Genomic DNA, 15,663 nt, shown 5'->3' with positions numbered 1-15,663 from the left:
ATGATCATGTATTGGGAACTAAAGATGCACCAAGAGGAGCATTTTCTTATTGGTGCTCAAGCTTTCTAACCGTTTCGATTCTAAAAATCAATGTATTTTCTTACTTATAACCGTGGATCCGATCTGACTCACTTATCTATTGGATTGAATCTGGATCCAAAATTAAAATCCGAACAAGAAACCAAATTGAGTCGGAATCACTCAAAACCCGACCCAACTTATTTGCACCTCTAACCATAAATAAACCTTCATACTAAGTTTCAAATCAATGGCTACATTTTCCGGCCCATCACCTAACATTTAATTATCGCTACAGTTGAAGTAAATTGATACACTTTCCTGCTGTTGTTGGGTATGCCATAAACATCATTAACCAAATCAACAGACAGCCACCATACAAACTAAGCTCCTTTACTTCGATTTCCATATTTTAGGGACCCAAACCAGCTCAGCACCTTGCATCTATTTTGTATATAAATAGTATACAAATTGCCCAAGTAAGCTTTTTTTTTCTCTTGATTTTCCATTTCCTTGTCCCTCCATCCTGCTTAATTAGCGGAAAACAGCAATAAAATCGCAAATTTGCAAGTAAATAAGGAAGCAAGCACCGGCAACGTTTAGTTGTCACGTTGCCATCTGAAAATAGCAGCAACAAGGACGCTGTGGTCCACCGGCTTGCTGGCGTACCTCAGCAATCACTCCCCACCCCATCAATCACCGTCCATTTCTTGTCGGTCGTTGCGATGATGTGATCTCAAGTCCAGGTGAACGCGATGGGGCTGGCGACCACGTGCTTGCCATCGGACCACTCGAGGCGGCCGAACCCCGACGATCCCGACGGCAACGATGGCGCCGAGAAGCTCACCGTGTAGCTCTGCTTCTCCCCCACCTTCGTGAAGCTCAGCTCCGCCGGCTCCACCGCCACCTTCACCTCTCCGCCGGTCACCGCTGTCGCCACCGTTGCCTTGTACGTCCCAGGCCCCCCCACGCTGGTCATCGTCCTCGTGTGCTTCACCGTAGCCACGCCGACGCGGTCCCCGCTCGCCGTCTCGAACGCCACCGCGAAGGACGGGTAGTTGAGTCCTGACACCGCGTAGGTCCTTTTACGGTCACAGGTGTAGTTGGTCCTTTTGGCGACGGCGGCGATCTGGAGGGAGGTGTAGTTAAGGGCGCAGAGGAAGTCGATGTAGTCGTCGGCAGTGAGGTCGTAGACGAGGCCCGGGTCCATGCCGCGCCGGGGGTCGACATGGCCGGCGCCGTAGTCGAAGGGGGTTGCGGCCTTGCCGGTGGCGACGTCGAGGACGCCGCCGTTGCCGCCGGGGTAATCGGCGTAGGCGGTGGTCATGAGGGCGGAGCGGATGGCGGCGGGGCTCCAGTCCGGGTGGGCACCTTTGAGGAGGGCGGCAAGGCCGCTGACGTGGGGACACGACATGGAGGTCCCGGAGATGATGCTGAATTCCACCCGCCGCGAGTCCACCGACAGCCCCGTGGGCCCCACCGCGCCGGTCCACCCGGCGAGGATATTGACCCCGGGGGCAATCAGGTCCGGCTTCAGGATCTCCGGTGTCACCACGTTCGGCCCCCGCGACGAGAACGCCGCCACCACCGGCGACGGCCGCACCCCCACCTTCGTCCCCCCGAAAACGATGGTTGCCGTCGGACTCATCTCGGACAATAGATACCTTTTGATGGCGTCGCCGGCCTTTTCGCCGACGCCGTTGGCGGGGAGGAGGTGGGCGTCGGCGACGAGCTCCTCGCCGTTGGCGTCGGTGTTAGCGAGGATCATCCCGGCTCCGCCGGCGTCGCGCACGACGTAGCCCTTCTGGACCCGGGGACTGATCCCGCGTTCGCAGAGAACGATCTTTCCGGCCACCTTCTCCGGCATCAGCGTCCCCGGCATGCAAAGATTCCCGCCGGTGGCGTTGCTGGCGTTCCCGGCGTACACGATGGGAAGCGGCGAGCTCGGAAGCGGCTTGCCACTATAGAGGGAGACTCCACTATAGTTCTTGCCATTTCCGAGCACCACATAGGCTGGGAAGTCCCGGTCGAGAGTTCCAGCCCCCACGGTGGTGATCCAGGGGGCGACGTTGGAGAGGCTGGAGGCGGAGGGGCCGGAGTTGCCGGCGGAGCACGAGACCAGAACCCCCTTCTCCATCGCGTTGAACGCCCCGATCGCTACGCTGTCCCTATAATAATCCGACATACCGCCGCCGAGGGAGAGAGAGAGTACGTGGCACCCGTCGTCCACCGCCCTGTCTATTGCGGCGAGGATGTCGGAGCTGAAGCACCCGCCGACCCAGCACACCTTGTACGCGGCGACGCGGGCCCGGGTCGCCATTCCCCTGGCGGTGCCGGCGGCGAAGCCGAGGAGGCTCGCGTCCGTCACGGCGGAGCCGGCGGCGGTGGTGGAGGTGTGGGTCCCGTGGCCATCGCTGTCGCGCGGAGATCGCAACTCCCTTGTCTCGTCGATTGGGCCCATGCTGGCCTCGTAGCCCTTGGAGAAGAACCGCGCCCCGATGAGTTTCCGGTTGCAATCCGTCGCCTTAAAGTCCTTCCCCTCCTCGCACGCGCCCTTCCACCCGGCCGGCACGGGCCCGAAGCCCGCGTCGTCGAAGCTTTTCCTCTCCGGCCAGACGCCGGTGTCGAGAACTCCCACCACGACGTCGCTGCCGGTGTTGGCCTGGGGGACGAGGTCATCGCTCTTGTCGAGGCCCAGGAACTCCGGTGTCCGAGTTGTGTGGAGCTCGTAGCGGACCTCCGGGAGGACGGAGAGGACGCCATCGAGGGATTCCAAGGCTTGGGCCTCGGCCGTGGTGAGGCGGGCGGAGAAGCCGTGAGCGACAGTGTCGTAGGAGTAGAGGATCTCGGCGGAGCTAGAGACAGAGCGGAGGGATGCGTCGTACCAGTGGCCATGTTCGGCGAAGGTGCTCGGCCTCCGGGACTTGGCCATATGGACGATGTACGTCTGCCGCTTCTCTTCTCCTACCGCCACGTAGAAGGAGAAGGAGGAGCAGAGGAGGAGGAGAAGGAGAAGCGCCGCCGTGGTGGTGGTCGCCGTCGCCATCGCTAGTCTCGCCGTTGCAGTGGCGTCGGGATGATGTTTATATAAAGATGGAGGGGGACAGGAAGAGTGAGAGTGGGGTTGGGTTGGTGAGGAAGGGTGGGAAAGTGGGTTTCGTTTCGTCTGGAGGAATGATTTCTTGCTGAGAACGAGAACAAAGAAGATGGTACAGAACAGCAGGCAAGAAAAGAGAAGAGCGGTGAGGAAGAGACCACGAAGAAGGAGAGAGAGAGAGAGAAGGAAGATGGGAAGTGTGAGAGGACGGTCACGTGGGTTTCGTCTTCTTTAGCGTTTGCTCTCCTCTGTTTTGTTATTCTATTTTGAATGTACGTATTTTAATTAGAATGAAGAATCTCGGGAAGAGTCTGTCCCATGCCGCTCTCTTGACAGGCGCGCTCTTTCTTCCTCCTTCCTTTTTTTTTCTCTCTCCGCTCTGCTCGCCGTCACAAGAAAGTTGAGAGAGCAGGAAAAGGGCAGGAATGAGTGGGAGAGAACTCTTGGCCCAACAAAAAAAAAAAGAGCAAAAGAAAAGTGGGAGAGAACTCAGGATGAGAGGAGGAGCGTAAGAGCAAATCCTCTGTGCTGCTACTTATAGAATTTTTTTACTATTTACATGATACAAATATTTTTTAAAAAATCTGACAAATTTTTGGCCATGTAATTTTGGCTTGATCCAATCAAATGGGGACCCCAAATGGTCCCAAATAATATTAAACCGATATCTAAATTACCACGATAAGAGGGCATTAGTGTAATATGTAGAACTATTACACAGCTTCATAATCAACCAATCTCTTAAGTTTGGCAAAAATTTCATGAGTTGCATCAATCTTCTTTTATCAAGAGATAAAAAATTATTCGTATATATATATATATATATATGAAAAAATCACGCACCATGTAGGTATGAGATTCAATCTGCTAATTGGTTTAGGCCTTTTATATTGTTTTGATCGCTACCTTATCCAAGAAAAAACCAATCACCTAGGTAAGCATTAATGATTCATGTTTCTTTGATTTCATATTTTTTAAAAAATTGATCTAAATATTATTTTGGCCTGTAAATTTAAGCCATGCTGCTAACTTATTAGCTGTAAAAGGGCATATTGATGCCACAATGAAGAGTGTGAGCAAAAAAATTGGTAACACGTCACCAATTAATAAATGCCTTCTAAAAATATATGGTATTTAGTATTACAATAAAAATATAACAATCTTGAAAATGTCATTCATGGAGAAAGGATGGCTTTGCTTTTGTTTTATGTATTTAATGAATAGCTCTTATTCAACGGTGCATTGTTGCTGCTTTCCTCTTTAAAATAAATGAGGTTTTGCATGCATTTACACTGGACTCTCTTTATGTTGGAGTAATAATATTTAACAAATAGGAGAGCTCTCCGGTTCTAATTCCTTCCGGTAGAGATGGAATTAGAAGCACTTCACTGCTGCATTCAACCATGACGGTTATATGGGATAGGACGTTGCAATCGCAACGGGATCCATGGAATCATGGACCATCCCGTAAATGCATGGATTCCTCCACATATGAGAGGATTTGGACGCATGAGAGAAAGCGTGAATTGTTGCAATTATTTGAGAAAAGTATCAAAGGATTGAATGATTGTATGTACGGAAGATAATAGAATTTAAATAATTCATATTCAAACAATGAAGATATATATAATAATTGATCAATATTATAATAATTTAACCAAAAAAATCAAGAGTTTATATCTATTCAAATATAATCACAAGCACCACAACCAGTTCGTGGTCAGTTCCAAAAAATTCATACTACAATACCTCTAGTCCATATAAGTTATGATATTATTTATAACAATATAGGACTTTATCCAAAATGACTAGCCGAAAGGTATTATTTGAGTTTTTTGATTCCAAGATCTACTCGACGAATAACTGATATAGAATTAAATACACATATGTATGGATATTCATAAATATAAGAGTGACTACAGTCATAGGATAACCATTAGTCTCGTTTTTTTATAAAAAAACAAAAAGTATCATACATAATGTGTACAGATACAGTCAAGAAAATCAAAAAACAAAACATTACGAAAATCGGCAGCAACAAAAAAAGCCACCCAATCCGCCGCCTCATTAGCCTCTCTAAAAACATGCTTCGCTAGAATCCTCAGCCCTCCACAAGCCATGATCCGGATATCTCCCAGCAAGAGGTGGTAATCACAGACCCTCTCGAGATCTGTATGATCCATTAATTATCGTCCCAGAGTCTCTCTCAAAGAGGACATTCCTCTCGTGCAAAGCACACCAAACATGCTGCATGCGAGAAAAAGAAACATTAAGCTTTTGTGCTGTCACAGGATGGAAGAAAGCTGGGCCAGTGTGGCTACTATGGAAAGCTCATAGCCACAAAGGCTCACCACCGGTGGTGGAGGGGCCCGCACGGGTTGAAATACGGGGTGGTTTCCGCTGGCCTGGTGCCTTTGATGGGGGTATGTCGCTGGACTTCTCCTGCCACATACTAGTAAGTGGGAATTTGGTCGTACGGTGGATATTACACACGGAGCGCGGGAGCGACACGCAACCACCGGTGGTGGTGGTGGTGGGAGCACCGATTACGGATAAGATCACGCTGTCACGGGCCGTTCTGGGGAGATGGAAACCGGCTTTTTGTTTGGGTGCAATGCATAATCTTGCTAAGGTATATTATATAGCTACCGTCATCACTTTTTTTTTGCTCTTGCATCAATAAAGAAATCCAGAACAAATGTATCTCACCATCACTCGATATACATTTTTTATTACAAGGTGGATAGATCGTGCACATCTACTAGGAATATATTCAATAAAATTAAAGAATAAGAGATGATTTAAGAGGGAAGAGATGGTCTCATAGCTGTCCTATAAAAAGCTGAGCAACGAAGGATTAGCCATCCTATTTGCCTCTCTGTACTTATAAGCCGCTTAAAATACTGTACAGTTCCTCGTCTTCTGCAACAGTGGATGCTCGCAGTTCATCCTATAGTGATTTTGGATCCACTTGATCACCGTAGCATAGTCTTCTGCACTTCACCCCCAAGGCGAGCCTTGCATAGTCCATGCCTTTCTAGATAGCACTTAATTTTGCAGTGAAAACAGATGTATCAAAAATGTAGCTTTCTCCGGCAGTTGAAATACGCACCATGTTTTTCTTTTTCTTCTTATGTCTTTTTTGCAAGTAGATGCAGAACTTGTTCTTATCTTGACCGACATTGTCTTCACAGCATCTATTCTCCTAAATTTAGGATCCAAATAAATACAATTTAATAATATATATCTTGGTAAATAGATAGTTGGAAGGTAAATAATAATATGCATGGCATCCTTAACTGAGGCACCGGATCCTACACAATGCTGCCACGGGTTTTCCTACAACTTCATCGACATACAGCTTTACCATGTTGCATGTTTTTTAATAAAATAAAGTTGGATGGATTCCGCCTGTGGAGGATTAAGGCGATATTACAGTAGAGAGAGAGAGAGAAGGCCATGAAGTAGTGGTGCAAAATCTTGGACACAACCATCAGCTAGTTAGGGTGCAGAGGATTTAATAGCCTTGGCTGGCATGGAAAATTCATGCATCATACATAGCGGTACGAATACACCTAAAGAAAACAAAAAATAACAAGTTTCGGAGGGCACTAGATAGTTTAATTCCTCTCCCTCAGCCACAGAGTCTTTCCAGAATGGTTAACCATATAAAAGGCTACCTAATCTACTGCCCCGTTAGCATCTCGATACACATGTTTACCCTGCAACGTCATCCTTCCCCTCATTATCGCCTGCACATTCCTAAGGAGCGGATGGTAATCACCCATCCCTCCCAGGCTCCCATACTCTGCTGCTTCTAGCCAATAACAGTAGTCGAGTCGCCCTCGAGCACTAAAGTATTGGCTTGCAACATGCGCCATTGAAACTTCTTCATGGCTCATATAATCGTTCGTGATCACCTCTTCTTTCAATGTATCGAGTGCATTGGTCAATTAGAATCAGATGCATGGGCAGCCATGAATGGTGTTATAGCTCATATGAACTGAAAAAATACCTTTGCAACCTATTTAGTAGATGTATCATGCACCCCTGGTTCTAGGCAAAAAGCTTGTGCAATAAACTCATGGCACTGAGAGATGCGTGGCTGTTGCAATCCCTTTAAGAATGAGGTTAGCCTTAGAAGAGATTTCTTGCTCATGTAGGCCATGCTGAGAGCCGAGCTATGATAACCAAAATGTCCATAATTTGGCGATTGAAGCTGGATAGTTTGACTCTGTTTATAGGAAATAGTCTGATACACTTCCCATTTATATATCTAGTAACTTTTTAATTAGAACTCAGTCGGGTTTGGATTTTGCATATTGAACTTAATGTTTTACTGGGCAGGATTTGGGCACGGCTATGTTCAAATTAAACATATACTCATTTGGTTCGTAAGAAGAGGATAAAAAAAAAGTATGGCCATTGATTTTTTTATTTTTTTTTGGAGAAATATCTCATATTTAGCCGGAGTTTTCAAATGAAAAAGACGGAAAAATGGCTTTTCTATAGAAATAAGATTTTCACATTTTGCGAAAAAAAATTCATGCAAGACAAGAAAAAATCATCTTCCTATTGATTGAAATTTAAGATATTCTTTTTTTTTCAAAAGTACCCTTAATTTTTTAAATAGAATAAGATAAGGTTATTTTTTTATTAAGAACATAATAAATATTTTATACAACTTCCTCAGGGTATTCTAAAATGTGTTACTTTTCATGTATATTAATATGTTATATTCACGCTTTGATGCAATAGGTACTTGGACGAGATTTTTTTTTTTTGAAAAAAAAGTAAATAACAGGGTGCGAACACAGAGATATTATGTCATGAATCAAACAAATCAAATTAAGCTTCACAATAAACTGAATGGGTTCGGTTCCATTAATACCAAATCAGGTTATGATGCAAGTCAAACTTTCCTCAAACGCAAGCCTGACCGTTTATGGATTTATTTGCAGTGGCTTTTATATATGGTCGGATCATGACATCACAGTAGCTTTGCAACTCACTAGTAATTAGTGAAGAGGAGGAATTAATGCTGGTGTTCTTCCCCAAGAACCTCCCTCAAATGAGTGTAAACCCAGTTACTGGTCGACTATAACTCTATAAGGGGGTTTGGGAATTTTTTTAGATATTTCTTCTAAATTTTTAGAAATTTCATATTCTAATTTCCATCGATATATTTAATCTAAATTGGTTTAATAAAATCCAATTTATCAAAAAAAAAATATGGGATCAAAATGCCAAATATATCCGGATGGTTTCTTATAACCATAGTTTACAACCATTTGTAGGGATCCTTTGGGGAGGCATAGCATTTTCCTAGGAGGAAGTTTGATCTTATTATCTATTTACCTTCATTGTTGTAAAGAGTTAGGTGCACGGTGAGAGGTCGTAGTCTTCATGCCAGGCGTCCAGGAGGAGGTCACCCTCAATTTAGAAGCTTGCGACCTTCAGATAGCTTACAAAGAACCTTGAACATAGATTGCCCGTTTGAGCCTTCCGTCACCATCTCTTTTAATCTTTGGTTTATGATGCTGTAGTAAATGAGCAAGGTACGTAGTCGATGGCGATTGCTATAGTGAAAAAAAAAAAAAAAAGAAAGAAAGAGAAAAACGATTGCATGTTAGAGTTTCTCTACGTGCTTTTTTTTCTGTATTTTTGTTAGCCTAGATACACAAATATAATTGATAAATTAAATATTTCTAATATTTAAAAATAATAAATAAGAAGAATAAACTAGCAAATAATTAACTTGACAATATAATAATAAAATGAAGAAAGAGAGAGAAGATGGCATGTGGATTGAAGCACGCAGATGTGTTGTCTCAGAAAAGTTTATGCCCCCCATGCACGGGTCTACTGGCACAGATTTCCTACAGATACGACGACCCAATACAGAACCACGTCTTCCCCGTCAGTGCGCCTCCACGGAAGAAAGAAGAGCACATTCACGCTTGCAGATAACTCAAAAGAAACTTAGAAAAATTATGAGGAGAATAAAAATTTTCTTTATTTCTTTTCTCCCTAATGATCCCTAGAGTCCTTTTTATCTAGACTCTTGAAATAGGGAGAAGAGAAAATTTTGATTGTACTTTGACATGATCCCTAGAGCCCTTTATATAGGCTTATGCGCGTCAAAAGAAGCAAACTCTCCTCCCGCGGATTGATGACGTGTCTTCTTGTGCTCTTTTGATCAAGCGGCTTATTGCATCTTGGCCATTCATGCTTCCTTCCTTCTTCGAGGGGTCTTTCCATGCTTGCTCTTGCGCTGGACGCATGACACTTGTCATGGTTTTCTTTCTTTGGAAATTTTTTCATATTTGTTTCTTTGCTTGCGCACGGATGCTTGCCATTTGGTCGTTAACTAATTTGATTTTCAAAATTTTAAAATATTTAATTTAATTCAACAATTTTTGCCAAAAGTTCATCTTTATGCCTGCCTTGTGTAGTTAGCACTTGCCTTGTAAAAATTTAACGTGGTCAAAAAGAAGGTGATTATGAATTCTTGTGAGCCATGCATGACCAGAAGCTGATCAAGTACTGTTGTCTTTGTCTGTCTTCTTGGGTACTAGCTGAGAGGGATAGAAAGCGGCATCAATTATTGATGAAACGCTGTTTTGTTTTGGATGCATTTGGGTTTCCTTCAGGCACTAATAATCAGCAGATGTTTCAATCATATTCCTTTTAATTTGTGGAATTGGATGCTGCATGCTGCTTTTGGATCGTAGATATTTTAGAAAGCTTAGGGAATATGGAACTAAATATTGCATGCGAGACGCTCTTGATGCACCGTTTGCGCTCTTCATTCCTAGATGATATGTCTCTAGCTCTAAAATTCCTCAGTTTTTCTATGTTATATAATGTGAGTAATTATTCTTCGTATCACGGTGTAGACGTGTGTTTAGTTTCACAATAATTATGCATTGGATAAATTTTGGGTATATGTACAAGGTCTAAGAACCTAAATAAAATATTTTAGGTAGCCTTTTTGAGTGGGGTTGTAGGTTCCTACAAATAATATCAGGCTAAGCTTAAACATGAAAGTAAGTGAGAGACATACTAATGAGGATACCAAGATTTAAAGGGGAAGAATATGGAAGAGCCATGCTGACTTGTGTTTAGTCCTATATCAATTGTATATCGGAAGTTCTTCTCCTTCGATCTTTTAAACCCTAATCATTTTGAGAGATGATTTTTCTCATCCATGCTATTAAGGATGAAAGATTCCAATCATAGCAAAAAAAAAAAAAATCTCCTCCCTACATAATCACTTATCCTCAAATATCTGTTTTTTTTTTTTTGTTATTCCATAGGTAAGCCATAAGCCATCTAGGAATCCAAATAGACATTATAGAATATGCTGTCGCTCCATAATGGCATGAAACACTAGTCATCCTTAAGTTAATTTTATTATGTAATATCTATAAGATAGATGGAAAATAGGTGGTTGTGTCATGGAAAATTGGTGGCTCATAGGAGTATCCGTACTTGACATTTCAAAGTTATTATGCTTTCATGATAGTTTAGTATTTTAAGTATATGCATCAAAAAGATTTTTACCTCTTCAATTTGAAACCTATTACTCAAGTCTTAGCCCGAACAGGGATGCAAACTCAGGACTTCTGGTTTGAATATCGACTTAACCTACCGCTAAACCCTAAAATCTTAACTTTTTATGGAAGTGGTCAACAATATATATATCAAGCTTTTATACTAATAATAGACTAGATTGTTTCAAGAACTTGGATTCATGTATAAATTAGTCAGGATGGATAATTAATTATTCTTCAACATGAGCTTGCAATTAAAGGTGTGATGGTGAAATTCATATATTAAAACACTCCATTTCTCAAGAAAAAGGAAAAACCATGACCTCCATGAATTCTGATAAAAGACAGAGATCTATGCGAATAAATGAGCTGGCGATGTGTCATGCATGAAATCTTATAGGCCATCAAATGAAGGTGCAACCACCCCCAATTATTGGTGGAGCCAAAATAATTCTCTATCTTGCATGTGAAGAGCTTCAGCTTTCTTGCAGGATTCTTCTGAAAGTCGTCGTGATTGAAACGAGCATGTTGACGTGCATGAAGTTATATAGATGACTATAAGCTACACCTCCACATATATCGATCGTCGTCCCAATAGTCTTTAACTGGACAGCTGTTTTCTTTTAGACATGTACATGTTCCATGCCAGCCCTAATTTGCCATCAAGCTGCCTCAACCACACTCTCTTTCTTACGCATGGCAGCATTTTTCGTCTAATATAAGGTCATTGATGAGTCAACTGATGGCTCCAAAATTTATAGTTCCTAGTTTGGCACATATAAATGATAGCATGGTCCCACTTTGACCACAAAAATGTAATACATACATATACACACACATATATATGATGCATTTATATGTATAAATACACACACACACAATCCCTAGTGATCAACTGGCCATGATGTGTACTAGTGAACACTATATTTTAGAAACTATTATTATCATTGGAAGTGTGTATTAGGTCATTAGATAACTAATAAACCAGGCGTATATCAGCTGGCCACACACTATATACCAGGATATTATTGGATATATAGAAATTTTCAAGTATCATTTTCGATTTTAAAAATAATAGAGATGCGAGGGACTCTGTTGCTAGAAAGAGTCTCCTTCTTGGTCCCTTTAATTTCCACTTCAAGATCTGTCCATATTGCATGGTACGTAGCAAAAAAAAAAAAAGAGATTTCAAACGATCTTCTTTGGTGCGCGGACCAGAAAATTTTGTTCCAACGCCAAAATCCAAAAGTTGGGTCTCTCCCGAAAAGAAAAGGATGCCAACTAGTTGAGCTACGCATTGTCGGCATATACTTCACCGATGAATGTGCCTCTATGCTTTATAGGTCACCCATAATTTTCAGCACATACATGTTCTAATGCTCTTGTTGCTGGAAATTGGACCTGAGGGCGGCCGTCAGCTGAGGAGGAGGAGCTCCGGTGCGAGAATGGCGGGTGGCGTCCTCCGAGAGACCTGCAAAATGCCGGTGGACGGAATTTCCGGCATCGGCCCTCCGATGCTTAAGTCAGAGGGGAGCTTAATTTTGGAGAAGGAGAGAGACTGTATATAGAAGTCCGAAGTCCTCCCTTGGGAGGAAGAAGCCCCTTTTTAGAGGAAGAAGCTCCCCTTTTATAGGGAGAGTGCCAGGATTACCTGTGATGTGACTGGGCGAATTAATGGGTTACCGTCACGATTCGACGTGGGCGTGGAAGTAATGAGTTGTTGTAGATGGCCTGTTCCCATCATGGGAGGAGATGACGTGCAGCTAGAGCTTCTTTGTGGCGTGCAGTGCAGTCCATTCTTGGGAATGGTGAGGCGTTGACAATCGTAGCAGGGTATGGTCCCTGGTTGATATGTCGTGACGTGGCCGGCAAGTAAAGCATGGTGCGGTGAGGCTGCTGCATGGCATGGCCGCAGCATGTGGACGATAAGGTCAGCCTTCTCAGGTCAGCTCGGCCTTCTGAGCTCGGCAGCCTTCTGTGCTCGGCCTTCTGAGCTAGTCAGCCTTCTATGCTCGGCTTTCTGGTCTCGGCCTTTTGGTCTCGGCTTTCTGTGCTTAGCCTTCTGAGCTCGGCAGCCTGCATGAGCTCGGCAACCTTCTGTGCTCGGCTTTCTGAGCTAGGCAGCCTTCTGTGCTCGGCCTTCTGATCTCGGCCTTTTCGTCTCGGCCTTCTGTGCTCAGCCTTCTGAGCTCAGCCTGAATGAGCTCGACAGTCTTCTGAGCTCGACAGCCTTCTGTGCTCGGCCTTCTGTGCTCGACCTTCTGAGCTCGGCAGCGTTCTGTGCTCGGCCTTCTGAGCTGTCGGATTTGGGTGCTTTAATTGTATTTGTGGGGTGGTCTATTTTTCCCCCCAACACTACCCCCCGACTTCCGAGTTCGAGCCGCTTTTTGGCTCGGGAGAAGGAAGTAGTCCAGTCGTTGATCATCCTGTAATATAGCCAAATATATATGGAGATGTGTGTGCCAAATAGGGTGTACCTCTCATGCAGTTGGAGTTATGTGCTTTAAGTCGACTCAGCAGCCTTCTTTGGCTTGTGGTCGACTCAGCAGGGTGCCCCCACTCAGATCGGGGCGTATTGTCGTAGGAGGCGTCGAATGGCGTTGAATGTCGTCGAAATGTCGTCGAATGTCGTTGAATGCCTCGGGGGTCCGCATAGGTACTACCCCTTTGTTGTTGTCGGGCGCCACGGAGGGCCGCGAAGGTACTACCCCATCTTCCCGAGGTCGAGGGAGCTTGGGCTCGCTGTCGAGTTATCGGGGCATCTCGACCTTAGTCGAGGAATCGTGCGCAAGGTCGAGGGGTCGGGAACGCACTGTCGACCTGCGACGCTTTCCGAGGTCGAGGGGTCTGGGAACGCACTGTCGACACACGGGGCATCTCGACCTTAGTCAAGGAGGCGCTACGGGGGGCCGCAAAGGTACTACCCCGTTGTCGATATCGAGCGCCAAGGAGGGCCGTGAAGGTACTATCCCGTCTTCCCGAGGCCGAGTGAGCTTGGGCTCACTGTCGACTCAGCGGGGCATCTCGACCTTAGTCGAGGGATCGTGCGCAAGATCGAGGGGTCTGAGAACGCACTGTTGACCTGCGACGCTTCCCGAGGTCGAGGGATCTGGGAACGCACTATCAACACTCGGGGCATCCCGAACTTAGTCGGGATCTTTGAGGGAGATGGAGATGGAGACCGGAGATGGCTATGTCTGTTGGCGATCGTGCGTTCCCACCTTTTGGAGACATTTTGATGGCTTTCGAACTTCGAAGTCCCTCAGGACTTGGCTTAGTACCAGCTTTCTTTGGCTCGATTTTCTGGGAGAGGTGTTCTGCGCTCGGGCTTCTGAGCTCGGGCTTATGAGCTCGGCAGCCTTCTGGTCTCGGCCTTCTGAGCTCGGCTCGGCCTGCATGAGCTTGGCCTGGATGAGACTGCTGCAGGTCATGGCTGCAGCATGTGGATGACGAGCTTAGCCTTCTGAGCTCGGCTCGGCCTGGATGAGCTCGGCAACCTTCTGGTCTCGGCCTTCTAAGCTCGGCTTGGCCTGCATGAGCTCGGCCTTCTGAGCTCGGCTCGGCCTGCATGAGCTCGGCGGGGGCTTCAGTGATGGCGACGCTCTGAAGGAGAGCAACGTTGCGAGCGCCGCCCTGAGGAATTACACCCGTGAGGAGGGAGTACATGCTGGTTTCCTACTTGCTGCCGAAAGACAGAAGACTTGGAAGGACAATGAGATTTAATGGGGCTGTACCCTTTGCCACAGAGGCTTACAATCCCATTTTAAAGCTCCATAACTCTCCTTCTCCAGACCTCAGCTTTTATTTCTTTTTCCCTCCAACTCGTTGACGTGAAACTTGGGCTATTACTTCTCACTGGTTGCCCCCACATACGTCGTTGCAGCGGGAGCCATGCCTGATTCGAGATGGCTCGGGAGAAAGTTTCTTCCTCTGCTTAACATGAACCCGTGGAGGCGGCACAGGGGGGGCCTCCACTTGTTGCAGGCTTTGGGCTGCAATGGCTAGCGCTTGGACTTGCTGCACTAGCGCGTCGAAGTGCTCGGGTTGGATTTGTGGAACCTGATCTACCGGAGATCTTGGTGGTGAATTCTGGACTGAGCGTTCGGAACTTGGAGCATGATGCCGAAAGGCATTAAAGGCTCCTCTGCTCCTTAGTTTCATGGCCGCAACTCGGGCCCTTCCTCTAGCGCCAACTGTTGCTGGAAATTGGACCCGGGGGCAGCCGTCGGCTGAGGAGGAGGAGTTCCGGCGCGAGAATGGCGGGTGGCAGTCCGTCGACGGGTGACGTCCTCCGGGAGACCTGCAAAATGCCGGTGGCCGGGGTTTCTGGCGCCGGCCCTTCGATGCTTAAGTTAGAGAGGGGCTTAATTTTGGAGGAGAGGGACTGTATGTAGAAGTCCGAAGCCCTTCCTTGGGAGGAAGAAGCCCTTTTTAGAGGAAGAAGCTCCCCTTTTATAGGGGGAGTGCCAGGGTTACCTGTGATGTGACTGGACGAATTAATGGGTTACCGTCACGATTCGACGTGGGCGTGGAAGTAATGAGTTGCCGTGGATGGCCCGTTCCCATCATGGGAGGAGATGACGTGCAGCCAAAGTTTGTTTGTGGCGCGCAGTGCAGTCCATTCTTGGGAATGGTGAGGCGTTGACAGTCGTAGCAGAGTATGGTCCCTGGTTGATATATCGTGGCGTGGCCGGTAAGTAAAGCATGGTGCGGTGAGACTGCTGCAGGGCATGGCCGCAGCATGTGGAAGACAAGGTCGGCCTTCTGAGGTTAGCTCGGCCTTCTGAGCTCGGCAGCCTTTTGTGCTCGGCCTGAATGAGCTCGGTAGCCTTCTGAGCTCGGCAGCCTTCTGAGCTCAGGAGCCTTCTGTGCTCGGCCTTCTGAGCTCAGAAGCCTTTTAAGCTCGGCCTTCTGTGCTCGGCAGCCTTCTGAGCTCGGCAGCCTGCATGAGCTCGGCCTGGATGAGCTCGGCCTTGCTGTCGGATTTGGGTG

At 46.1% G+C, this 15,663-nt stretch overlaps 1 protein-coding gene across 1 annotated transcript; it reads right to left on the bottom strand.

The window, feature by feature from the left end:
* Positions 1–231: 231 nt before the first annotated feature.
* LOC103700809 (subtilisin-like protease SBT1.7) lies at positions 232–3,630 on the bottom strand. Its single transcript, XM_008782678.4, has one exon. It carries the CDS (start codon positions 3,062–3,064, stop codon positions 755–757), a length of 2,310 nt encoding a protein of 769 aa, XP_008780900.1. The 5' UTR covers positions 3,065–3,630; the 3' UTR covers positions 232–754.
* Positions 3,631–15,663: the final 12,033 nt, after the last annotated feature.

This window comes from Phoenix dactylifera, chromosome 16 (genome assembly GCF_009389715.1).
Source record: "Phoenix dactylifera cultivar Barhee BC4 chromosome 16, palm_55x_up_171113_PBpolish2nd_filt_p, whole genome shotgun sequence".
NCBI lineage: Eukaryota > Viridiplantae > Streptophyta > Magnoliopsida > Arecales > Arecaceae > Phoenix > Phoenix dactylifera.
This window is presented reverse-complemented; position numbering and strand designations above follow the sequence as displayed.

Excerpts from the sequence above, each read along its gene's own strand:
- LOC103700809 (XM_008782678.4), bottom strand. The coding sequence starts at position 3,064 with ATGGCGACGGCGACCACCACCACGGCGGCGCTTCTCCTTCTCCTCCTC.